At 37.3% G+C, this 24,526-nt stretch overlaps 3 protein-coding genes across 4 annotated transcripts in view; 1 reads left to right on the top strand and 2 right to left on the bottom strand.

Moving 5' to 3' along the window:
* The window catches only part of LOC140952096 (guanine nucleotide exchange protein smcr8a-like), a 29,920-nt gene extending 28,413 nt beyond the window's left edge, over nucleotides 1–1,507 (bottom strand). The window contains exon 1 of the mRNA XM_073401519.1: nucleotides 1,013–1,507. Within this exon, the coding sequence (XP_073257620.1) occupies nucleotides 1,013–1,219 (207 nt within the window). The 5' untranslated portion in view covers nucleotides 1,220–1,507. The remainder of the gene's footprint in view (nucleotides 1–1,012) is intronic.
* An 83-nt stretch (nucleotides 1,508–1,590) lies between these two features.
* Nucleotides 1,591–6,171, top strand: LOC140952080 (uncharacterized). 2 transcript variants are annotated; one of them, XM_073401503.1, is made up of 4 exons: nucleotides 1,591–1,701; nucleotides 3,778–3,845; nucleotides 3,959–4,012; nucleotides 4,150–5,433. In XM_073401503.1, the coding sequence occupies exons 1-4, from the start codon at nucleotides 1,620–1,622 to the stop codon at nucleotides 4,306–4,308; spliced, it is 363 nt and encodes a 120-aa protein (XP_073257604.1). In that variant the 5' UTR covers nucleotides 1,591–1,619; the 3' UTR covers nucleotides 4,309–5,433. The 2 variants fall into 2 exon arrangements, with proteins under 2 accessions (XP_073257604.1, XP_073257609.1); XM_073401508.1 differs by lacking the exon at nucleotides 3,959–4,012 and having other exon boundaries at nucleotides 4,150–6,171.
* A 22-nt stretch (nucleotides 6,172–6,193) lies between these two features.
* Nucleotides 6,194–22,979, bottom strand: LOC140952071 (protein FAM76A-like). The gene is made up of 11 exons (XM_073401491.1): nucleotides 22,819–22,979; nucleotides 21,650–21,714; nucleotides 21,457–21,517; nucleotides 18,512–18,570; nucleotides 17,000–17,096; nucleotides 15,815–15,924; nucleotides 12,045–12,194; nucleotides 11,438–11,504; nucleotides 9,535–9,597; nucleotides 8,752–8,853; nucleotides 6,194–7,503 (listed from the first exon to the last, which is right to left on the bottom strand). The coding sequence occupies exons 1-11, from the start codon at nucleotides 22,894–22,896 to the stop codon at nucleotides 7,423–7,425; spliced, it is 933 nt and encodes a 310-aa protein (XP_073257592.1). The 5' UTR covers nucleotides 22,897–22,979; the 3' UTR covers nucleotides 6,194–7,422.
* Nucleotides 22,980–24,526: the final 1,547 nt, after the last annotated feature.

The raw sequence follows: 24,526 nt of genomic DNA, 5'->3' as shown, positions 1-24,526 counted from the left end.
TGAAAAACATAACATGAATACACAAGAATACTGTTTGATGCATCAACAACGCACTGATCTATGAAGAACATATGAAATAAAAACATCCACTCATAACTCAAATCTGCCAGGGAAGAGGCATATGTTTTGGAAAAGGAAATTATACATGAAGACGTAAGGACAGTCAAGCCTGAATATCAGATGATTACTTCGAGTCAGTAGTTACTGTGGGAGTAAAAGTGACTCAGAGTTAGTAATCATCTGATATTCATGCTATGCATGGACTGTTATGAACTGAGAAATATTATGCATGAAAAATAATATAATTAAGACAATTATTGAATCAGGCTTTCTAATGATATGAAGAATTATGCAGACCTTTAGGGGTATTTTCTGCAACACTTCCTTGATCCGCATAACTCTTCATGAATAATAATTATTTGTTTGCTTAATAGAATTAATTTATAAGTTTAAGTGAAGTATCTGGGGGCAGGGAGGGGGCTACTTCCTTATAAGAGGCTAATGGGGATGTGCTGCTGGATGGGGTCGCATTTTCACAACTGGATTGACTATAAAATTACATATTCCCCCAAAAGTGACTAAGATGGGGTCTATAATGTCCCCCCCCCCCCCCCCCCCCCAGAGTGTGACAAACGCAGACTGCAGTCTGGCAGGTAAACAAAGTAACCATTGTTGTAGAATGTTCTAACAGATTCCCTATTCCTAAGCTAGACTTTTCAATGACTTACACTTTAGGGATAGGGACTCTGTTAAAGCATTCCACAACCAGGTTTTCCTCGTTTACTTGCCAGTCTTTAGTCTGCGATTGTCGCACAAAGCCCCCCTCCCCCGCGGGTGAATATGTTATTATTGAACAAACAAAACAATCTACTGTTCTCATTTACAACATCAACAACACTTACCATTGTAAATAAATACCCTACTAGATAACAGTTACGCGATCTAATCGTGAAACTAACTTTTCAAAGGAAGGAAGTTTGAAGCGAATTAGTTGTATTTCTGGGAGACTTACCACGGGTTTGGGCCCCTCATTCTCGGAGAATTCTGCGATCAGAATAAAATCTCCCCCAAAGGATGTTCGTGCCCAGAGGCTTGGGCCAGCAACGCTGTCACTTGAGAATCGCAAATTGGCTCCTAGCCTCTTCAAGTTTACTTCTCCGGCCTTCAAATCGCGGTTTTCGCTACTCGTTGAGCGTAGAAGCTCGTAATGTCCGTGCATATCCGGTAGTCTATTAAAATTTCAAAGCCAAGGTTCATAAATAACCACAGAACAGGGAGGATTCTGCAAGATTTTTTATCGTGACCCGATCATGTTCAGTGTTGAGAAGCTGAGTGGAGAGAGAGGATGGTATCGAAACTGAAATTGGAAGTGGCATGAACCATACCCAGGTTGGAAGGTAACTCGAGAAGAGCTTCCTTCCTTTTCATCTCGGCAAGCTCAGTCTTCCTGGATGATTGAGGATCTGATTTTTAAATAAACATTTAATCCTTGTTGACCAAAGTGCAACAGAATCCAGGCGGCGCCGGGAGAAGTAATCTGGGTAGGAGTCCTGGTGCCCAAGCTTACTCGATCGTCTTTTCTGCACGCCTGCCGTTTTCTGTTCGCCGTTGAATGGAAAATGGCCGCGAATGATGACGGTCTGGAAGGAACAGACACCACGGACAGTAAAGGCAATTTAGCTTTTCTTCCTAAAGACGAAGGTAGTATAGACTGTAGTCAAACGAAACATGAAAATCTATTTTTCTACCCGTTTGGCATCCAAAGTCGAATATAGATCTTCTGATCTTCTTCTAAAGGAGGGCGATAGATTGAGAGCTCAGCGAGCTTCATTCCTGGTGCCATAGAGATGCGAAATAGACTTAAGTAGTCTATTTGCGCTGCATACTCCATTTCTGTATTCCTCTATTCTTGTCTGTACCTCTTGCGCTAGCAAGACAACTTTATAGAGCAAATTGACCGAGGAAAAGCCGGTGGGGTGGGGGGGGGGGGGGGGTACTTGGGTTAATGTTTGCTGGGTATGTGCCGCTGGCATCTCAGAACCCTACCCATTATAGTCTATTCTCTGACTAAAGATAGACCCCATCTTAGTCACTTTTAGGAAAATGTAATTTTTGGCGATCCCAACTTTAATAGTAACTTTCTGTTTATGCATCTGCCTTACAAAGCCTTTTAACTAGGTCATTCTGAAATGAATTGACACATTGGTTAAACTTAATAAAGTAAAAATCTTCCTATTTCTAAATCTGTACCTACCTGGATTTTCATGTGCAATCCCATTCTAGTAACTCTAATGAAAATGCATCCCCATTATAGTCAATCTAGCTGTGAAAATGCGACCGCATCAGGCTCCACAGTCCCATTAACTTATTACTAGGAAACCCCGCCCCCCTCGGGGGAAAGCCATTTGCTCTTCATTTCATTCCATTTAATATCCATCTCCCCTGTAGATGACATTTTCCGAGACGGCTATGAAAGTCATTTCTGAGTGGGGTGGCTGTGTCGGAACCTTTGATCACTGGAATTTCTAAGGTGTATGAGAAAGAATCGGCTATTTCTTAAAGGGCTATTGTGTCCATACCTTTGTTCTTTTTTTCTTGGGGTATAGTCAACTATACTTAGGGGGCGTAAGGGTTTGAGGTGATGCAGCTTCGCTCAATTTTTGGTGTGGTTTTGCGGGAATTTTTATTTTAAGTTTCGGTATTGCTGTTTTACAAAACCAAGTGATTTGCGGTATTCAGAAATTTTCAGGTAATTTCAATGTGGTTTTCCTATGTTATACTGTGCAGTGTTTATACATAATTCTGTGCGGTTTTGAGGTATTTGTACTGTCCTTATGCCCCCTCCTACACAGTTCAACCTCTCTACAAAGGCCACCTTGGGGTCCAAAGAAAGTGGCGGTTGTAGAGAGGTTTTAAACAAGAGTCAATGTTTTTTTTTTTGTCTGCCAGGACGAAAACAAGTGGCCATTGTAGAGAGGTGGCCATAAGCAGAGGTTCGAATGTATTACCTCCCCGTATGGGGAGATGTAGCTATTAATAATGTCAGCAGAAAAAGTTTAGATCAAAATCCCCTAGTAAGTAAGTGCAGTTTTACTGACAATGCAGGTGTTATGCACCCAAAATACTTCAGTTTTATCTCACATTTGAGAAAGGTTTGTATTCATTTGTGAAAATCAGGCTCATCAGATGGGTGGGCATTGTATCCTAATTCCACCCCCTGGGTACTCAGATAAGGGAGATACCTTGAAAGGGCTGTCACTAAGGGCCGGAAGCTGGGGATTTTAGTCTGCAGCCAGTAACTTGGAGTATGACCGCGAGCTACTTTCATAGGAAACAATTATATCCTAGCTGTTCATTTCCCTACCAAATAATTGCATATAAAATTATATACATGGCAACTTGAAATCTTAGTGACAGCCCTTCTATAATTGTTCTGACACAATAGGGCCAATTATACGAGGAAAAATAAGACACTTGTTACATAAGATGCAAAATATCCCATATAAACGGCACATTTCATCTGAAATTTAGTTACAAGACATGTTTTATCTAAGAACAGACCTTCTTACACCTGTTCTTTGTTAAGACACATCTTAGCTAAGTCGCATCTTAATGTGCCTTTTACACAGGATAGTTTACGTCTTATTTTGGGCGTGTCTTGTGAAAGCCGTGTCTTATTTTTGCTCGTAAAAAATGGCCCTATAGTGTTACTGATCCAAACTCATACAATGCCTCTGAATAATCAGAGTTGAATTAATAAATGTTTTCTTTTCTTAGACTCTTTCGATTTTGATTTATATGGGGACCTGTCTGTTGACCTCAACCAAGAAATGACTTACCCTGAGGTAACAGTTATTTTGGTACATTAATATTATTGACTGTAAGGTCTGGTGTCAAACTACCGACACTTTGAGATTTTGTTGAATTGTTCTAATTCAATGAATTACTTTATTCTTAGTTGAAAAAGCTCTATGAAGAAAGTCAGCAGAAAATTAAAGAACTAAAAGCTGAGGTTAGGTCTACAAGATTTTGCATTTGCAGGACTTTTCTCAGTACCTTGCCTTGTAAGAGACATGTGTCTTGCAACATTAGACTGTGTGAATGGTTCTATGATGACAATAAAATATCATTGTGTCCTATATCTTTCAGAGTCAGAAATTAAGAGATGAAAACTTAATACTGAAGAAGAACATCTCAAGCTTATACCTTACTGCACGAGAGGAAATTAAAAGAAAAGATGCCCAGATCAAAACACTTCAGGACAGGGAAGTCAGAAGCAGAAGAAAATATGTAGCATCTCAGCAATGAGTCATTGGTTTTACAGTATTGTTATAATTGCAGTGAATGCCGAGATACAGGGTTCCCTCGCACCTTGAGAGTCCTTGAAAATTGCAGTTGGTGCTGGAAAGTCCTTTTATTTCTGTGCTAAATTTATCCAACCCACATTCTCAAGTGCCTAATACGAGCAAACACTGAAAGACCTTCAGAGGATAAAATTGCTCATGTTGTGGAAGAACTAAAAAAGGCAAGGGCTCAAGGCTCTTTTTTGCACTGAATTGAGTCCTTGAAAATGGGAAATGTGTCCTTGAATTCCTTGATTTTTTCAAAAAAGGGTTTCAGCCCTGGTCAGATAAAACTGGAAAAATTCAGTGCTTTTTAGGTCAATAAATCAGCTTGCGCTGTGAAAGCAAGGCATTAAGACAAGTCCTGCATATGCACCAGTCATCGGGCACCCTTGCGCGCAGCTCTCAAAGACCTCACGGGTTGGATTAGTTGGGAAAACTTTGAAAAACAAAAAAACAAAAAAGCTGTGACAGATAGGGGTCCAATTAAAATTTAATTTGAGGTTCTGAACAGCTGCAAGAAATGCAGTTATCTATTTATTTGGCTTATGATTGCCAAAAGAATAGATTAAACATTTGCCGGTATAAACTGCAGTGCTTACCATAGGTCAGATAAAAAGAAAGAGAAGAAAAAAAGAAAACAGTTGTCAAACCCTGATAAATAAACCTTTCGCTCCTGGAAGTTATGGCGCAAACATTTTTGTTAATACTGTAGCGCTATATAAGTTATTAAATTATTAATATTAATATTACTCTTTACCTGACTAACTTTTTGATCTGTGCTTGAAATCCTATGGTGTTATCATTTCAAATGATTAACTCTTGCATAATTGTAACTTTGTTTTCATTTCTCCTGGGTATTACAGTGGTCACAAGAGAAATTGCAGACATGCTTAAATGCAAAATTTTGGGGGGCAAACGAGGTGTATTATGGGAGATGTGCAAATAACAAATAAGGAGTTTTTATCTAGCCAAAAAAATTGTCATATAATTTGTTAGTTGCACTTTAAACATGACCATTTCCTGTGGGTATTTTGCACAAAGGCTTTGCCATTATTTAGTGATAAACAGTACTGTTTAGTAAATATAGTATGTGGCCTAAATCTGTGTTTTATCATAATCGCTTTATTCCACTGGTGTATATTTACAATGCAAACTGTACATTCTTCCCAAATATATCACAAACTTATGAAAAATACAATATTTTACAGGGTGGTTATTTTTATGAACAACTGAAACACTAACATTCATTAAGAAAGACTCAGAAGAATAGTTAACCATGTTAATCCGGGTTTCTGGTTTGTTTGTTCAAAAGCATTTTCTAGTGTAATTTTCTGTATTCTTTTTAGAGCGTCCAATCATCAATTTCTAGACAAAAGGAATTAAAAACTAAATTTGCTTTTTAAGCTTTCATATCTGAATTCGAATTTTGCACTAACCCTGAGTAATCTTAAGTCAGGTTTAAACAACCCGGCCCAAAGCTTGTTGTTAAGGAATCTATCTTAACGAGAGTTGACTGTATTTAAGGCCTTACTCTCTTATCTAACTGGCTAAACTCATTGACCATCACAGGGATGTCACTAAGATTTCAAGTTGCTGGGTAAATACAATAAGAACGTATAGGCATGCAATAAAACAGCTAGTGACTTCTTTTGGTTCTATTTCCTAATGAAAGTAGCCAGGGGAAAACTCTGGCCCCTGCCTCTTAACAGACCTATTCGGCTAACTCAATGTTGTACCCAATTCAAATCTCCCGGGGTTAAGATTCTTTGTGTATTGTATTTGCATTATAATGTGGCATTCACATTTAAATGATATGGAAATTCCTGAAACAAAACGTTTTAACCCCAAAGGGTTTGAATTGGGTACAACATTGAGTTAGCCGAATTAGTCTATGACAGCCCCGCAACATTAGTCCTTTCAAAATTTAACAACAAACAATGTTCCATTGATAGTAAATAAATAAGACAATCAATAAAACAGCTTAACCAACATCCACTGAATGCAAATGTACACTGCAATATACAGTCACGCCCCATGTTACCGGCATCCACTTTATATGGACACTTTCTATGGCCCCCTCAGTGTCCGTATTAATAGGATTTGACTGTACTGTAATTTAAACAAACGACTGACCTGCACACAAAATAATGTAAGAGTTATGTCATATATAAGATTATTTTTTCCCAAAACAAAGTTAGAGGTTTAATTATTTGAATTTCAGTGGTTATAAAAATAATATTAATATTGAATAAAATAAGGCCAAATAAAAAAAGCACTATTTGTAATAATCATTGCAATAAAATACACAATTTAATAGTCAACCACTGAGTTGGTTTACTTCACTGAGAAGAATTACCGAAAATTAATTTTTGAGGAAACATAATACCACTAATAATAATATTGATGACACCACTGTTAGTTGCATAAATGGTGTGAAGGAGGAAGCCAATACTATCTCCTACCATGGAACTGTGAAATGTTACGTTGCAATGAGGTTGACAATTGGGTTTAATGAGCAAAACAAAAACTTGCCACATGCAAGGCACTTTTGGATACATTTCTGAGCCATCTTCTACTCACTGTAGGCCAAGAAATGCGGTTAAAAAATGCAATGTTTTACAATGGGGAAGTGAAAAACAACAAGTTTTCCTTTTTTCCTTCTGACCTGTCATGGAGTTGTTAAGAATTCAACTCAAGTAAAATGCTGGATCTTGGCATGGACCATGTTGGGAAAATGGTGATGAAGTTTCAAAGGATGAAGACTGATTTAACCAGCCTGGTTACTCAGTTCAGCTCCCTACTATCTTGAGAGTGATCCACCACATTCAAAATTTAATAAATTAATATAGCATTAACAGGCTAAAAATACGTAAACATTTACTGAACAGATTGATATAATTATGAAACATGGATTCCTAAAAGTAATTGCTTGTACAATACTTATTCACAAACTATAAAGATGTGAGAATTACCCACAACATCGTCGAGTAAAAAATTTTAAAATAACTAATTAGAGGAAGTAAAAACTTTTCTAAAAGTACACAGTCAAGCACTAATCATGACTGATAACCAGCAATTAGCCAGAGCTTGCAGGAGCTTTCTCTTTCCCTGCTTTTGAAAGTGATGCAACTTGCCGTTTGAGATTTCTGTTCTCCACCTGAAGGAAATGATGACATGAATTGATTATTACACCAGCTCACAATTGGCTTCCTAGTTCAATAGACCAAATCCCAAAATATTAAAACTTATACTTGGCTTTGAGGCTTGGGGGAAAAAAAACAAAAGAAAATTTATTATTCATCGTTGAGCCTCAAGATGATTTCTTTTGTTTTATTCCTCCAAGCTTCTGAGCCAAGTATGAAGGTTATATATCATAATTGGTCTGTTGGTTAGGTCAGAGTGCTGGACTGGTATCGCAAAAATCAAGGATCAAATCCTAGCAACCATGATTTTTTTTTTCAGGCTTTTCTTTAGCAACTGCATAAGTTGCGTATTTAACCGCAATGATCATCTTTGCATTCATTCTTCATTCCACAGTTCAAATATATGAAATTCAGGATCAATAAATTATTAAGGTTTCTGCGAAACTGCCCACCTACCCCTCCCCTTACTCAACGTTAACATTTGTGTCTCACTTGGGACAAAATGTTGGGTTAGGGGAGGGGTAGGTGGGCAGTTTCCCAGAAGGATGAATTGATCCGAAATTCATATAAATTATTCATCATTTCATAAATGTAATAATTAAAGTAAACAGAAAAGACTTTTCAAAGAACAGGGGAATCTATTAGATACATAAAATTTCACTGGTTTAGACATGATGCACCTACAAATCTTTGTATAAGGTGCAAACAAAATGAAAATAATGGGGAGCCAATGAGAGGTTTTGTTGTTGTCAGAGCTGAATCCCTTGTTTCACAGTGATGCCAACTCTCCCGCATTTGGCGGGAGACTTAGGCTTTTTTGCTTTGTCTCCCGCTCTCCCGCTTTGGTACATAAATCTCCTGCTTTTTACATCCACTATAAATATTGAATACTTAGTGAAAAATAAAACAGACTTAGTTTGAGATTTAGCTCATTTTTAGCTCAAAATTTGAATTTTTCTTATTCGCAGTACGGTTTCTGGGGCATTTTTGCACGTATTTACTCATTGACAAAGATTATTTCTAGCATCAAAACAATGATTTCGAATTTTGATAGTATGGAAATCATGTAAGACATCACAATTATAATGTCCTAAGTCATTCCCATTGGGGACTGGGTCAATTTTTTTTTTTTTGGGGGGGGGGGGGTAGTGAAAAAAAGACAGTCTCCCGATTTTAGGTCTCTAGAGGTTGGCATCTCTGGACAACTTTCAGTTAGTTACAAGTACAATGTAGGTTCTGCAACTTACTACTAAATTTCATACCTGAAGACTTTCTAACCGCTCAGAATGATCCTTCTGCATCTGTGTTATCTTTTGTCGGAATTCCTTTTCTTTTTCCCAGTGCTCTGCTTTGAGTTCTGTTATCTTTATTTTGTTTTCAAAAAGCAATGGAAAATGATGTCAAATGATTATATTATAATTACTTATGCACAAGCTGGTGCCAAAACAAGATCATGGTTTTATCTACTGTACAATGTAGCTATTGAGTTGAACTATGTGAATGTACTGACTGAAGAAATGTCATTCACTTTTTTATGATGGCCAGAAAGAAAAATCAATTATTATAGAATGTAGGATATTAAAATGTAATTATTGCTGAGAGCTTCTCCACGCTACACGTGATACAGTCATGTTTGTCACAAACTTAAACACGCCCACACACTGACAAAAGCGATTATAATGCATACAGCACTTGTGAAACAAATCCAAGAAGACTTTCCTAATGTACAAATGGCATTAATGACATTTGAATAAAGTGGTTTATAGTATTTACAGGAACTGTGTTGCGGTTTCCATCACAACATGAAGCACATGTATCACAACTGGGTTGATAAAGCAAGTTGTCCACTGTTGAAAGAGTCAAACTTAAGGCTGATGTTTCGAATGCTTCATCATAGCAAATTATAACTTTTGAAAACCTACAGAATCAATCAACAAAGTCTAAGATCATTTAAATAAACAATGCATAGTACTAGTTAGATACAACCATGTACAATCATCGATGCATGACGTACTATTTGTATAAAAAGACTGTACAGTAAGTACCTTTTTCTCCTTTTCAATCAGTGCTTGTTCTTTCTGCTGCAACTGTTTCTTTAGATTCAAAACCTGATGACAAAAAAATTACAGTCATTGTCAAACTAGCATGCTAAAGGTTATTTGACCAGAAAAAACTCTGTACTCATGCATATGTAAACTAGAACCCCAGTAATTCGATTTCTGAAGAGTAACAAAAAACAGTTTGAGTTAGCTCGTGTTCAGGTTATTGGAATCAATTGAATATTCAGTATCCGAGTGGAGCCACAAGAACCAGAATTCGAGTTTTCAGGGCAAATTTCAGTGAAATTTTTCATCAAGCTTAAGGCAATTTTTAGTTTAAGTTAACAGGGAGTTCGAGTTATCCGAGTTCGAGTTATCAAGGTTCTACTGTACATCAACCCTAAACAATGACAGTTGGTTGTGGATGGATACTACACTTTTTCATGAATATGGTATTCATATTATTGTAACCAAGCATGCATGTCTGTGATACATGTATATCTGTCATCTGATAAATTTGGATTCTCCCGCCTTGATAATTAGAATTTAACAATTAACAGCTGAAAATGATTACCTCAGGAATGTATAAGTGGTCAAACATTGGATATTCAACAAAAAAAAAATGATTGATTTAATTTTATGAGACAGTACCATTTTGCCTCAGTGGATGAAGTCACTCGAACTAAAAAAATAGTTTCTTGAACCTTTGCTACTCTTTGTTTTACCCTAAAAATATTGTAAATTGCCTTCTCTTTTCCCGCAATCTTCTTTTCTATAAAACTTTAATCAATAGCAAAGACCTTTTGTTAACCAGTACTGATATCCCTCAAATTAAACACCAGCACTTAATTTCAGATTTATCTACAACTTTACTTTCCTGTACTTTTTTCAAATATTTGAATTTACCATTTCAATGCTACTTGATCATGATGTCAACATGACAAGCATTATGAACCCGGGGGGGGGGGGGAGTACTGCCATTTATGGGCTATATAGGTACTTGCCGCTGTGAAGGGTATGGTTTTCAGGCAGTTTACTCTAGGATAGGGTATATAAATCAGAGTGTTTGGGTCTAGAATAGGGTATCATTTTTCAGGAAAATGATCAGTTGGTTGAAGATTTTATCTAGACAAAGGAAACAGCTACTCTAGGATAGGGGGATTTGGGGAGTTTACTCTAGTATAGGGTAGCAAAATTCAGCTGAACTAGCTCTGGTATGGGTTAAGGGTTCCAGGGTCCCAGCGGCACATCCCCACCCAGAAATTCCTAAAGTACCCCCCCCCCCCCCCCGGGGTATGAAGCATAGTAACAAACTTTAGGTTTTGGGGCTAGATTAAGATATAATAATATTATCTGTCACACTTGGGGTTTATATGTACTTACTATGTTGGACTAAATAATTATTATTATTATTCAAGTTTCTGTTCACTACTAAAAGGACAGGTTCACAGTTTAGCTCATGCTTGTTAATCAAAATGCTGTTTTTCTGCCAGGACATGAGTTGTATCGGTTATGAAAGCAATATGATCATGTTATAATGTTGTCAAAGAACCAATCTGCACACTCCCCTGACAGTCACTTGATCAACTTTGGTGCAATAGCTGTAAATTAATCAACCATAGAATAAAACCTTCATGTAAACAATAAATTCAATGTTGGTAGTGTTGGCATAATCCCAAAATTTTTCTGCGATTTTAGCACTCCTCCATCTCACTTCACAATACTCTGAAATACACTTCTACTTTGAAATACACTCTGAGATCGCTGAGATAAACTGTACATGTAAAACGGATTATTAAGTGATAGAATTAATAATAAATTGGAAAAAAGTAATTTAATTAATGAACATGCGCTGAACCGTGAACCTGTCTCTTTAACTTCATATAAAAGATTTTACTGTCACCTTTACCTGTTCTTTGAGTTCTGTAAGTTCAGTTATGTGTGACTCCATTGCAATCGGTTCATTGAGTGCATCACTATTTATTCAAAATAAAAATAGAATTAGAAAAGATAAATAAATTATAATAATTCCAATATTGTGACTTTTTAATAAAGCTTTTCAAAGTCACTTTAACTGATGCAAAAAGTTTGCAGCAGCTGGTGAATTGGCACAATAGGTCATTTTCACGATGATGACATTTGACTACAACTACCATAATTTACGGTGTTCTTGCTTTATCCTTACTAAGATTTGTCAATCCTGCTGAGGTTTAAGCAACAATAGCCCTAAGTTGCAAGAGAAAACAACAAAATGAAGGATTCTGGTAATCGTAGTAAAATGACATCATCATGCAATTTTCCTGTTTGCCACACTACAACCCAGTCTCACCTACAACACCAAAATAGCCAATAATATGATATTATGATATTATTAGCACACCATGAGAAGTGCTATTAATTATTACAACATTGTAAACTGAGACAGAAGAAGCTTGAGAAGTTCACCTTAAAATTTCCACAAGACTCTTCTGAACATAGCATTGTCAATTTAAAGGATTAATCCAATAAAAACTCACTTGCTCATACTACTGTACAGAGCAACAGTAAGGGGACTGCCTCTATTGCTTCCAATTCTGTCTAATGCAGCCGCAGCAAGAGAAGCTGGTTTGCCGTCTTTGGGGCTCTCAGTGTTCTCAGGTTTAGGAATTTTGGAATGTTTTGATTTCCTGTTTTTTAACCAAAAAAATTATGTAAAATATTAACAACACAATAGCTTAACTTAGGCAACAACAAAAAAAGAATTGAAAAGGTGCAGGACAATATCTCATTGTGTCCATATTGGTATTTGGGAGTTGTGGACTGTAACAAGGTTTATATAAAAAATTGCAACCATTTTTAAGGACTAATTTCAAGGAACACATTCGATTTTCAAGGACCACCTACACCCTGTACCACAAATATAATTTCACATATTGTACAAAACTGCACTTTCCCAGTCCATTCTAACAGGGCTTTAAGGCTTGAACTGTTTGCTCCACCAACTTCTCTACATTTTTCAGTTCACTTGTCTGAAATTGATACTGTAGTTTAATTATCAAATAAAACAAAAAATGCTTCATGTAAATCGCCTTTAACTTCTCTAAGCTATGATTTCTATTCCATCTTGGGCAACCAAAAAGCATTTAAAACACTTTCCAGACCACTACATTCAAAGTTGAAGAAAATTCATTATACTAGGGTGAACATTTTTGTATCCTTCCCTTGTATGATAAGTGAAACTGGAAATTTGCTTCAAACGACGTCCTTATGTCAACTATTAGCGATCACAATCTTGTTTACATCTCGCTGAAGTTAAAAAAGCCAAGGATCAAGCCCTGTTACGTCACTATTAGAAGCTATACTAATTACAGCGCCGACAATTTCCTACGTGATTTGTCATATGCGCCTTTTCACATAATAAGCCTATTTGACGATTTCAACGATCAAGTTGATGTATTCAACGAACTGTTCTTGGAAGTACTAAGTCAACATGCTCCAGTCAAGAGGGTTAAAATTAGATCTAAACCTAACCCCTTTATAACACCAGAAATTCGTCAACTAATGAGAACGCGCGACCAATGGCGCAAACTTGCGGGAAAAACAAATGACCCTTTCCACTGGAACGGATACAGATTTTTTCGTCAAGAAGTGAAAACGGAGATTCGTGTGGCCGAAAAAGTTCACGTCAGGACTCAGATCCTGGATAGCAATGGAAATTCTAACTCAATTTGGAAAATCATTAACCGGTGTCTACCACGTAAACAACAAGATAGTTTTATGGCTTCTGAGGATCCCACTGGGTTAGCTAACGAATTAAATGATTTCTTCACTTCCGTCGGCAGTATTACTGCTCAAAAAGCCAGGGACTTATCTTTACATCATGGACTTAATGTAAATTTGGATGTGCCGACTCCTTTACACATATCCACCGACGTTAGCCCCGAATTATTCGTTCTCCATCAAGTCACGGAAAATCAGGTAGAAAGGGTGATTAGAAGCCTACCATCTAACAAAGCTCCTGGAATGGACAAGATATCTTCTAGAATTCTTAAAGACAGTTTACCCAGTACGCTAACAACAATTACCCACATTGTGAATAACTCCTTTGTTACCAACACATTTGCACGTGCATGGAAAACAGCAGAGGTTACACCTATTCTCAAATGCGGTAATCCAGATGTCCCTAACAACTATCGCCCCATCTCATTATTACCAATAGTCTCAAAAGTCACTGAAAGGTTGGTACATGGACAACTTATGGAGCATCTAATTAGAAATAATAAACTGGCAGCACATCAGAGCGGAAATAGAAAGCTTCACTCGACAGAAACAGCTCTGTTGTACGTTACAGATCAGTTGCTCCAGGCTATGGATAACAAGAAAGTTTCCATCATGGTCTTATTAGATATGTCTAAAGCATTTGATAGTATTCGACACGACATCTTGTTATCCAAGCTACAAAATCTCGATTTTTCCCAGGGTGCGTTGGATTGGTTTCAGAGTTACCTTTCTAACCGACAACAGTGCGTTCGAATTGGTGACGCAGTTTCTAAAGTACTCCCACTTGAGTTCGGAGTTCCGCAAGGCTCTATTTTAGGTCCGGTTTTGTTTACAATCTATGTTAACGACCTCCTTTCTGTTCCTAAACGTTGTCTATCTGCCTCCTATGTTGATGATTGTAAATTGTATTTGTCCTTTTCACCTGCCGAATTACCCACGTCTATCCTCGCCTTAAACGAAGATCTTACGAGAATATCTCAGTGGTGCTGTAAAAACTCTCTTTTGATTAATCCGGACAAAACTAAGGTTCTAGCTGTTGGATTACCACAACTTTTAAAGAAACTGTCATCATTCAGTATAACACTTTTTGACAAGGAAATAACACCTGTGCCTGTCGTTAAGGACTTGGGTGTTCTTCTCGACACACGCCTCAGTTATAACCAACATATCACTGAGATTGCCTCTAAATGCCTTTTTAAATTGTACCAAATTAACAGAATCAAGCACCTCCTGGATAGGAAAACACTTCTGTTAGTAATAAATTCATTTGTCTTTAGTAAACTCCAATATTGTTCAACTGTCTGGAGTAATACCAGCAGCAGCAATATTGACAAGTTACAAAAAGTCCAAAACTTTGCTGGGCGAATTATTCTGGGACTAAGAAAGTATGACCATATTTCGGATGGGTTGCGATCATTGAAATGGCTTCCTATTAGAGAGAAACTCATTCTAAATGACGCTACTATGATGCACAAATGTATTAACAAGCTTGTTCCAGACTATCTTGCTGATATGTTTAAATCACGTTCTCAAGTCCATAATAGACAAACTCGATCATCTGGTGCTTTGGATATACCTTTATGTCGCCTGTCAACAGGGCAGCGCTCCTTTGCTTTCAGAGGAGCCAAACTCTGGAACTCCTTGAATGATAACATTAAGTCCTTAAAATGCCCCAGGAATTTTAGACGTCATCTTGCAAATGTTTTATTAAGTTGATATATTATATTATTGATATATATTTTGTAATTATAATATTATTGTATTTACATTCTCAATTAATTTATATATTTGTATTTTTTTTTATTCTATTGAGCTGAAAAGCCCACTTAGGGAGCATCAATAAAGTGTATGTATGTATGTATGTATGTAAATTCTTCATCCCAAGTTGCAAAAAGTTTCTTTGATTTTGCAATAATTGGTGAATTACTGACAACAGAAAGAACTAAATAAATGAAGTACAGTATAAGCAAAGACTCGTTAATTATACACTGTAAACATGAGTCACACGACGACATACACTGCTTCTTCAAAGAGTTCATCTATTTTATTTTTTTAAAAACTTTACTTTACCAAACTCTCATATCCCCAAACCAATAACACCGACCACAACTGAGTGCGTATATGTGAGCCTCTGTATGGTATGCGCAGAGATTGATTTTTCATTCGAAATCATTGCATAATTATCAAGAACCGTTTTGGGTGGTAAGGCTAGCTACTAGCCAGCACAGCACAACCACAATGATGACATACATTATGTACAATATAAACAAAAAAATAAGCAAAACCAAATCTCTGAATGTGCAGCACACTTTTTGGCACGTTTCCTTGCTGTCATTACACAACTAACATCAAACTTGATTTAAATGGCAATGTGATCATTGCTTTAATCTCTAAGATGGTCGCTTCATCAATGTTGACCATTGTGGCTCCAGTTTTGTCGGAAACACCCATACAGAGGCTCATCTGTGACATCTAGTCCGACAGACATTTGTCACTCATGACCAGCGCTTAAAATCAAAAGCCACACCTGTCTCTGTGATGGTTATGATTATTGGCCCTTTTCTCTCCTTTTTTTGCTTTGTGCAATATTCTCTTGTAAGACAAGGTACACAGCAGACAAAGGGTTTTACCATCCACCTAGAACATGAGAAAGAGGTTTTTTCATTGACACAAGTGGCTCGGAAGAAAAAATGCGATTAATCCCAATAAGAGTAGAACCTTTGACCTTATGGTTACTAGTCCAGCTGCTCTACCACACTGAGCTATAGGAGACTCGATAGAACTAAGGCCATTAAGGTGGCTGAACACAGTTTTGGCAGTTTGTGAGTGCATGTCATTTGCCAAATCATGGCATGAGAAAGGTTGAAGCTCACAAGCTGAAACTTGGCAAGTAAAAAATTAACTGATGAAAGATTTTGATTGACAGGTAAAATTTGACATTTTCGTAGTTTCCATGGCAACATGAACGATTGAATACTGAGTACCATTGCTTTTTGCCATAAATATTTTCAAGCCTTTTTTGCCGCCATGTTTGTTTGTCTAATTTAAAACACATGCCATCATGCAAGTTACCGCTGACTGCCCGAAAAACTGTGTTCAGCCAGCTTAAACTAGGTTAATGCACAATGATAGACATGTGATGGTAAATTTTGAGCCCAGTGAATACACTGTACATGAGAAAGATGTTTCATCAGTCAGTGACAGAAGCAGCTCAAAAGAAAAAATCCAATACTCCCAAAACCTACCCTGTTTGAAACATGTTAGAAATGCAGTAAATTTGAATTATCCCAGGACCTTCAAAGAAACAATACAACTAATTCTTTGACCTCCTTCCAGAAAACAAAATATCTTGTGACAAGTTAATAATTTCAACCCTTTTTTGTCCGGAGCCAGCATCACCATTTTTTGAGACTAAAACTGGTGAATTGAAAAGAGCACTATTAATAATTTGATCAGAATGTCAGAAATGGAAATTGAATGGTAATTATTACTAGAAAACTTGTTATCCATAAAGAGATACAAGTCATATGGCATAATTTCTCTCTTGGAGACAGAAATTTTCAAACTTTTGTACATTGTTAAATATGAGACCAAAGGCACAAGACCCCTCTATATCATTTTAAAAATCTGTGAATAATCACTCTAAACACAAACTATGACACTAACATGTACACGTATGGCCAAAAAAACCCTCACATTTTCTGAGCAATACCTTATCTCTTGATTCCAATGGTTTCTCAAAGGCACAGTTAAGTTTACACTGTTCACATGAAACTGGTGGACCATACTTTTTCTCTGAGCTCAAACATCTAAAAGTGATCAAGAGGTAAGATTTCAGTGGCTTTTCTTAACTGTGAACTAATGGTGAACACTGTATTTTCTAACATAAATTTAAAAGGACAATAGGATAAACTAAAGAAGGGGGAGCTTGAATAAGCAATTGCAAGTAGCATACACGTAGACGTACATGTATATCTGACTGGATTTATGAAAACATGGCTTCAGTGAGTGTCTAAAGGTCCTATGCTAAGTGTGTCCTTGGTACCATGACTTTGACCCTCCCCACCCAGGACAATGGGTGACTGTCTGCACCTCCCACTGAGCTCTGCAATTATCGTGATAATCATTCTCAGCAGAGGCCTGTTTCAGCTGGCTAGGGCAAATTAAGAACAAGGTACTCGCCAGTCAAAGCCTGCACTGAACACTGTTGCTTACTGAAGGGGTTGTGTCAAAACAGCCCCCTCCCTACCCCACTAGTTTTGACACAAAGGCCTGATCTACCCACCCACTGTTAGGGCAGTCCCTGGGCTATCCAGCTGTACCGACCAAGACGTCAAGCCCCCTACATTTTTGGGCACCTGGCCTGGACCTGGGCTGCGCCCGATGCCAGGCGAAAACCCAGTGGCCACGTTTTAACAAAATCAGACAGATATACCACATAGACAAAATAAACTGGGCAATGTCCATTTCTAATACTCTTAACTCATTTGCCCAATTGGCATGGAGATTTTGCTGAAAAAATGTGTTATGAAGCTGGTCAAGCGGTTTTCGGGTCACTGTCATGCTATAAAGAGCTAAAACTTACCATAAAGCTACATGTATTTACAGGTCATACAGTTCAAGGCCTTCTGATCCAGATGCAAAATATTAGCTTGCAAAGTTCGGGCACGTGCAGAAAGCAAAATTTCGAGTTTTGGGGTTTAAAAGTGACACAGCAGTCTTGACTTTTACTTTTTGCTTTCTCTCCTCTCCTCCTTTTCGCTTTTTTTGCCTCATATTTTTTTCTTTTGCTGGGCATTTAGTAGGCTTCATTTTGGTGGGAAAAGGTTTTAGGAAAGCTTTTAGGATCTTAGCATTAGATGAAAGAAAAGGTAGGTGGGTAGTGAAAAAACATTTTCATGTAAATTTTCAGGTCAATGTTTTATGGTTTTTTGCCTTTTTCTCCAGTGTCCTTGACAGAATTATGCTAATTCTGGTATGGTTTAAAAGATCTTTTCTATCTCCACAAGTTAGCGGACAAAGTTGTCCTTGACCATTAGAACTGATGACACTAGTGGTTAAAGACGGGATATAAATCTGCACGGACGGTTACGGGCGACTTAGGAGCGAATGGGTTAAACATCAAAGAAATGATAACAAAATGTACAAAACTCACGTGGAACCATGAGCTGCAGGTAAAAGGGTTTTCACAGGCTGTAAAGTTGACATGTACATGTATACTTGCCTTGAACATTTGTTTCCATCAAAAGCTGCTCTTATGTTACAGTACTCGCAACAAGATGGCTGGTGACAGAGATAATAAGAATTAAATTAATGTAAATCATAATTACTCACAGGATGCAAACATGACATCTGCATTCTCTACATAATTATGTGCAGTCAAACCCTCCCGTTATACCCTGGGTACCAGAGGTTTTTCTCGCGTGGGACAGGAATTTTCGAAAGGCCGACACATTTTTCGGCCATAGGCTGAAGCCACTATAAAGACTTGACAGAAACCGGAAACTGCGCTAGAAAAGTCTCTGGCACCCAGGGTACTCCTGTTACCACGGGCACATAATTATTTTGTACCCTAACAGACGGTAACTATACAGATAGATCCACTCTTGCTTTCGTTAACCTCATTTTCAAGTGCATCCCAGCTGCTAAAATAACCTCTCCACATTATGGCCATAAAGCTGTGTGCAACATACAAAGTGACATACCCATTAACCCTTTAAGCCCCAATATCCACATACAAATTCTCCAAACTGATCTCTATACATTTCCTTCATGGATGGGTTGAGAGAAATTGATAAAAGATGAAAGTGTTGTCTCTTAGGTGATCACTTTGTTAATTCTCATAACCTAATCTCTTGACATTGTATGGATATTGTTAGGACGAAATTGATGTTTGTCACTATTGGGACTTAAAGGGTATTAATAGTCACCATAACTTGCCTACCAGGTCCTTTTTTGGTGTGTACACTATATTTTCCTTGAGCTGAACAAGGTGAAGCAAGAAAATGAGAGAGGAGGGGGAGGAGGAGAAATGCACATGTACGTGGGTTTTTTTTTATTATTATTCTCTTTCTTCTTCCTCTCACCCTCTATTTTTCTTGTCTAGCCTCAGTTCAACGTCTGCGAGGCCTCATCTCTTATTTCATGAACCACAAGAGGAAAACACACCAAAACATTGCCTAATTTTGATTTAACCTAGATTGATTGTCAATTTCCTTTGTCTCCTTTAAGCCCTGAGGGACAAAGGAAATTGAGAACTGACCTAGGTCAAAAAATTTTAACCTGAAATCAAATTTAACCAGTAACATTAATGTAGTGCTACCTACATTGTTCTGGATATCTGGGAGTTTTATTATTATTTTATGTATTAATATGCTTTATAAAATAACTAAGATAGTACGTGCACTCTGATTGGCCGAGAGGAGTGTTTGCATGAGAGTATGTAAACATGGTTGTGGCGTCAAGTTGTTTGGTTTTGCGCGCGCTAATCACACAAGCACAAATTTGAAAAAGTTTTCGAGTTCAAAACTCAAAAAGTTTTACTTTATTTACCCATTCCTTCGTCGGCTGAAACATGGAAAATCGTTACAAAGAAGGTGTGTACATTTTTCTTCGCTTAAGCTGACCGTTTTAAGCGAGAAAAATCCGCATTTTGCAGGGCATCTTTTTCCAAAACAAGAACTGATTACGCATGCAAGACTTCGTGGACAAGATTTTGCGACTGGTAAGAATTTCTCTTTTAATCAGTGCCATACAAAGAGTTTTGCGTTTTTTTCTCGGGAAAGTTATTTGATAAAAGCAATAGAAAACTTTTTTCCCGTGTTTGCATAGCGTGATATAACACTCGAGGCGTTGGGAGAATTCTTGACAGTTATGCAAACCCTCGACTTCATCTTGGGTTTGCATAACTGTCTCGAATTCTCCCAACCCCTCTCGTGTTTATATCAGGCTATGCAAACACGGAAAACGTTTTCTATTGCTTAAATAACAAACATTCCTAGATAATATTAATCTTTATTAATGTTCCATCATATTCCCAAAAATTGGTGGTTATCATACTTCATGACTCAATTTTTTAAGTCAATAAAAACTTTTTTGCGATTGTCTGAGCCAGTCTATAGTCTAATGGAAAACAATATTATATTATTCTTGTCTTCTTCTCACCAAAATAGAAAATTTGGGATGCCAAAAAAGACTGCTTTGTTCACAGGGCATTATTGCTGCAATCATTTCCTCCGTAATCTATTCGCTAGTGTTTTGTCCCTTTCTACAGTAATACCATATTTCCGAAAGATTTCAGAGGGCAACCAGGCACGGTAAATTCTTGCCTGCTGGATGGGGATTTGATGTTGTGCTAAACTCAAGACAATAGAAAATCCCAAAGCAAAAACCTAGCCAGGTCTATGACATCACTTCAATGTTTACTCAGTTTTGCGCCTACGTTTGACAATTTAAAAGTTTTCAATGGACACGAAATTCGGGGATTTTATAGCACACTGATCAATTGCTATCGACGAATTTTGGTTGAATTGCTGTTTTCAACCTTTGAAATTACAAAAAGAGCTCAGCATTGCATTTGACTGATTCACATGTTTTCATGTTTTTTAGAAATCGTGCAAGTCTACATGCGCTTAGCCAGTTGTAGAGAGTATAAAGGTCATTTGCAAAATGAATGAGTGATAAAAATTTCTTGGAAACCTCCAAAAGGTTGCAAATTTGTCTGCATTAAGTCCAGCTTCAGTTCAAGCATAATTTATACCCTTTTTGTAGAAATTCAAAGATATCTCGAATTGACGAAATTCCTCTGATAGATTTTTGTGAAACTTCACACAACAGATGACAAGCACCCCAAGAATACGTAGCATAAAGCATTTCCAAAGAAAATGCTGATAAAGGCAGTATTTCGATTTAGAGCTTAAACTATTGTGATGTCATTGTCACATGATATAATTATACTCTGATCTCCCAAAAAATTAATATCATAATAAAGTTTAGTCCATGTGTAATACAAGTGTTATAATGTTTTTATAATAAAGATCAATTTGTTTTGGTATAAGAGATTCAAAGATGGAAGATGCACTGTGTCGAGCCACCTTAATCAGCCACTTGCTGGTACCCTGCTTAATGGAGGTTCAACTCAGTACTACTAACTGGCCAATATTCTCATACCTGGCCAAACATTTTGAGATTATAACTGCACTTCTTACACACAGGGTCCTTTTCAGTACTCCTAGAATATGCGAAGCAGAAAAAAATCACATCATGGAACTGCAAGTCTTACGTCAACTGGAAATTAATAAAACATAAAAAATGATAAAACAGCAAGTTTATGACTTATTCATCATCAAGTAAAATGTCTGACTTTAACAGATGAAACTCCAAGCGACAGTAAGTACATGTCACCAAGGGATAAGTCTTGCGGCAGTCCTATAAGAAAACAAATCAACTTTAGACACTAGCAAGTAGTAATAATCATCAAATACCTCTAAGACAGACACCTTTGGGACCAACACTACAGTGAAACCCTGTCTTATGACCACCTCGCTTATTCGGTCTCCTTGTTATTACGGCCACTTTTTTTGGCCGCCTGGCAAAAACCGCCATAAATTTTCTTGTAGAAAAACCCTCGTTAACACGACCACCAAGTTAATACGGCCAAATCCTTTTGGCCCATTGGTGACCGTATTAACGGGGTTCCACTGTATGTCTCCACATTAGAGAGACGTCCATCTTATAGAGTAAAGAAAAGGCAGGGACCAACTCGAGGTGGCCGTTATTTTTCATCTCAAAGAGGAGTCTGTTAACAGAGAGTTGAGTGTACTCATAACACAATAAGCATTCCTGAAACATTTGAGCTGTTCATGGTTGTTGAGTGTTTTGGTCACAAGTTTTTTTTTTTTTTTTTTAATTACCCTTGAGTTAAGAGACTGAAAGAAAGTAATTACTAATAATATTTACTAATATTATTTATCAAGTTTTCCACTCTCCAATGAGGCACTCATGCACGTACTCACTGTGGTCAAAAGCCCAAGAATGCAATTTAGTCAGCTCTCACTTGATGGACCCCCAATACGTGTTGAAATACAAGGATGCCGGGCAGTACTAGGGATCCTCAGGCAACTTCATTTATTTTAAACTATCACAGAGTTCCGTTTCAGGTGTTCAAGACAAGGTATTAGGGCGGACTTAGTACAATGTACGCCTACCATCAACTGTAAAGAATCTGGCATCAACTATTTCTAATTTCACGAGACTACCGTACTTTTCAAATCTCCTGGCCAATAAAACTGAATTCAAAATACCCCGCGTGTGCATGAACGGATGTAACAACAACTTTTTTCAGCTGTTTATGACCACATGTAGAAAAGGAGCACAAGGTAATATTTTTCTGCAAAAGTTACACCAGAAAAGTATGTAATCCAATCTGTTCCAAATAATGCGTGTAATTCGTATATGGGCACTCCATCTTAAACCGGATACATTATAGAATTTTTGCTCCAATCGCCAAAACGTTCGTAATACATCATTTACCTTACAAAGTTGATCACCCTTGGAAAGTTGATCAAATGGATGACGGCCGTTACAGTTCGTACACGCAAAAAGAGACATTTTGTGCTGATGTGGAAAAAACACCCGCCAGATTTGCCCAAATCTCGGATCCTTCCCTTGGTACTTCGCTTAGTTGCTTTACCTTCGGCCTTTTCGTTTGAGACTATTGTATTTTTAACCAGCGGTATTACTATAGAAACAACTTGAGACCCTCCCCTCCGTTTTTCCCTTGTCGGGGGTAGAGGGTGCGGCTACACGTGGGCAATGTGGCGTGAAGATTTTGGTGTTTTGGAAGAAATATATGTACCATAACAACAGCAAGTTCGCAACACTTGAAAAGCCAATTCATGAATAAAAGTGTACCTTCTTTGCAAATCGTTTGACAACATCTGTGCCATTGTGCTTAAACCTTGAATAAATCAGTAATATACGTGTCGGGGGAGGGAGAATCCTCAATCTCCTGTGTGGGTATCCTGTGGCATCTATACAAAAAAAAAAAAAAGCCGGGTTTTCTAAATTTTTCTTGTAGATCCAGTGCCGGGCTGTTGCTGAAGCAAAACCCAGATTTTACTTGGAGAAGGACGGTCGTTTTATTACTTTTGTTTTAAAGCCTTGCATGAATTATGAATTGAATTATGTTGCCACAAATTTCTCAGAGTTTGATGCCCAATATCATTCACTGTACATACCAAAATCACTCACACAGTCAATTCCCTTCAATTATATAGCCCATAGAATCGTGAAACGCTGAATTTTCCATACATAAGTTCCTTCATTTATCCCTCACAAAGGGGCGCGCTTTGAAGACTTTGAAAAAGATAAGACCCAGTGAAAAGCTTGCCTTACGATTAAAATATTTCTTAAAAGAACTATTTTCGGATACCCGCCTAGGAAAGAATTAAAATCATTCCTTTTTAGAGTGCGAAATTTATCACAAATGTTATAACTATATGAATACAGAGAAACAAAATCACACTTTTAAAGGACGCTTGGCAGTCTAGTCTAATGTCTTGGAGGATATTCAGAGCAAAACTTAAATAGACTGCCAATTAAAGAAAGGGCATTCAAACTGAACAAGCCTATTAAATTAGAATTGACGGCATTCGGCTTTAGTCAAAATTAAAAAGGACAGACAAATTGGCTAAGATAAAATGTTATTTTATACTAGTTATCCAGGGATTGTTAAAATCGTTTGAACATTGATTTACTTCATGATGTTACTTATGCTTTCGTTTAATGTTATAGGAGCGAAAGGAAAAACAGAGACTAATTAGCATGCACTATTGTATTTCGATAACATGATTGTTTAAATCTGAGCGATGTTAAACTTTGTAGCCTAAAAATCAAGGGGAGAAAAAGGAAAGATTATTGACCTGTAAAGTCTGAAAAATCGTACGAGCAGTCGAACAATGAAACATAAAACAGTCTGGCCCAATCAGGGTTTGTGGTGGTGCTGTCTGTCCAGCGCCGGGAAAGTTTCCAGCTTTACTTTAACGTCCTTCAAACTGACGTAACAATCCATTTAAATGTATGTACCTCAGCGGCATAAGCTAATGAAATAAGACTTCCCCGATTACTGAGGGAAAATTAAAAAATAATAATAAATAAGAGATCCTCATGAAAAGGAAAAACGATCCAAGTATAGTCCACTATAATCCCGATTTTAACACGAATGATTTAATTTGTCAAT

Source organism: Porites lutea, chromosome 1 (genome assembly GCF_958299795.1).
Source record: "Porites lutea chromosome 1, jaPorLute2.1, whole genome shotgun sequence".
NCBI lineage: Eukaryota > Metazoa > Cnidaria > Anthozoa > Scleractinia > Poritidae > Porites > Porites lutea.
This window is presented reverse-complemented; position numbering and strand designations above follow the sequence as displayed.

What these genes read in the sequence shown, in the direction of transcription:
- LOC140952071 (XM_073401491.1), bottom strand. Translation starts at nt 22,896, where the DNA reads ATGTCTCTTTTTGCGTGTACGAACTGTAACGGCCGTCATCCATTTGAT. An exon ending in ATCTCAAAATGTTTGGCCAG is followed by an intron (nt 18,571 to 21,456) that starts GTATGAGAATAT and finishes CTCTGTCACCAG; the next exon opens with CCATCTTGTTGCGAGTACTG. An exon ending in TGATTGAAAAGGAGAAAAAG is followed by an intron (nt 8,854 to 9,534) that starts GTACTTACTGTA and finishes AACAAAATAAAG; the next exon opens with ATAACAGAACTCAAAGCAGA.
- LOC140952080 (XM_073401503.1), top strand. Translation starts at nt 1,620, where the DNA reads ATGGCCGCGAATGATGACGGTCTGGAAGGAACAGACACCACGGACAGT. An exon ending in TTTTCTTCCTAAAGACGAAG is followed by an intron (nt 1,702 to 3,777) that starts GTAGTATAGACT and finishes TTCTTTTCTTAG; the next exon opens with ACTCTTTCGATTTTGATTTA. An exon ending in TTAAAGAACTAAAAGCTGAG is followed by an intron (nt 4,013 to 4,149) that starts GTTAGGTCTACA and finishes TATATCTTTCAG; the next exon opens with AGTCAGAAATTAAGAGATGA.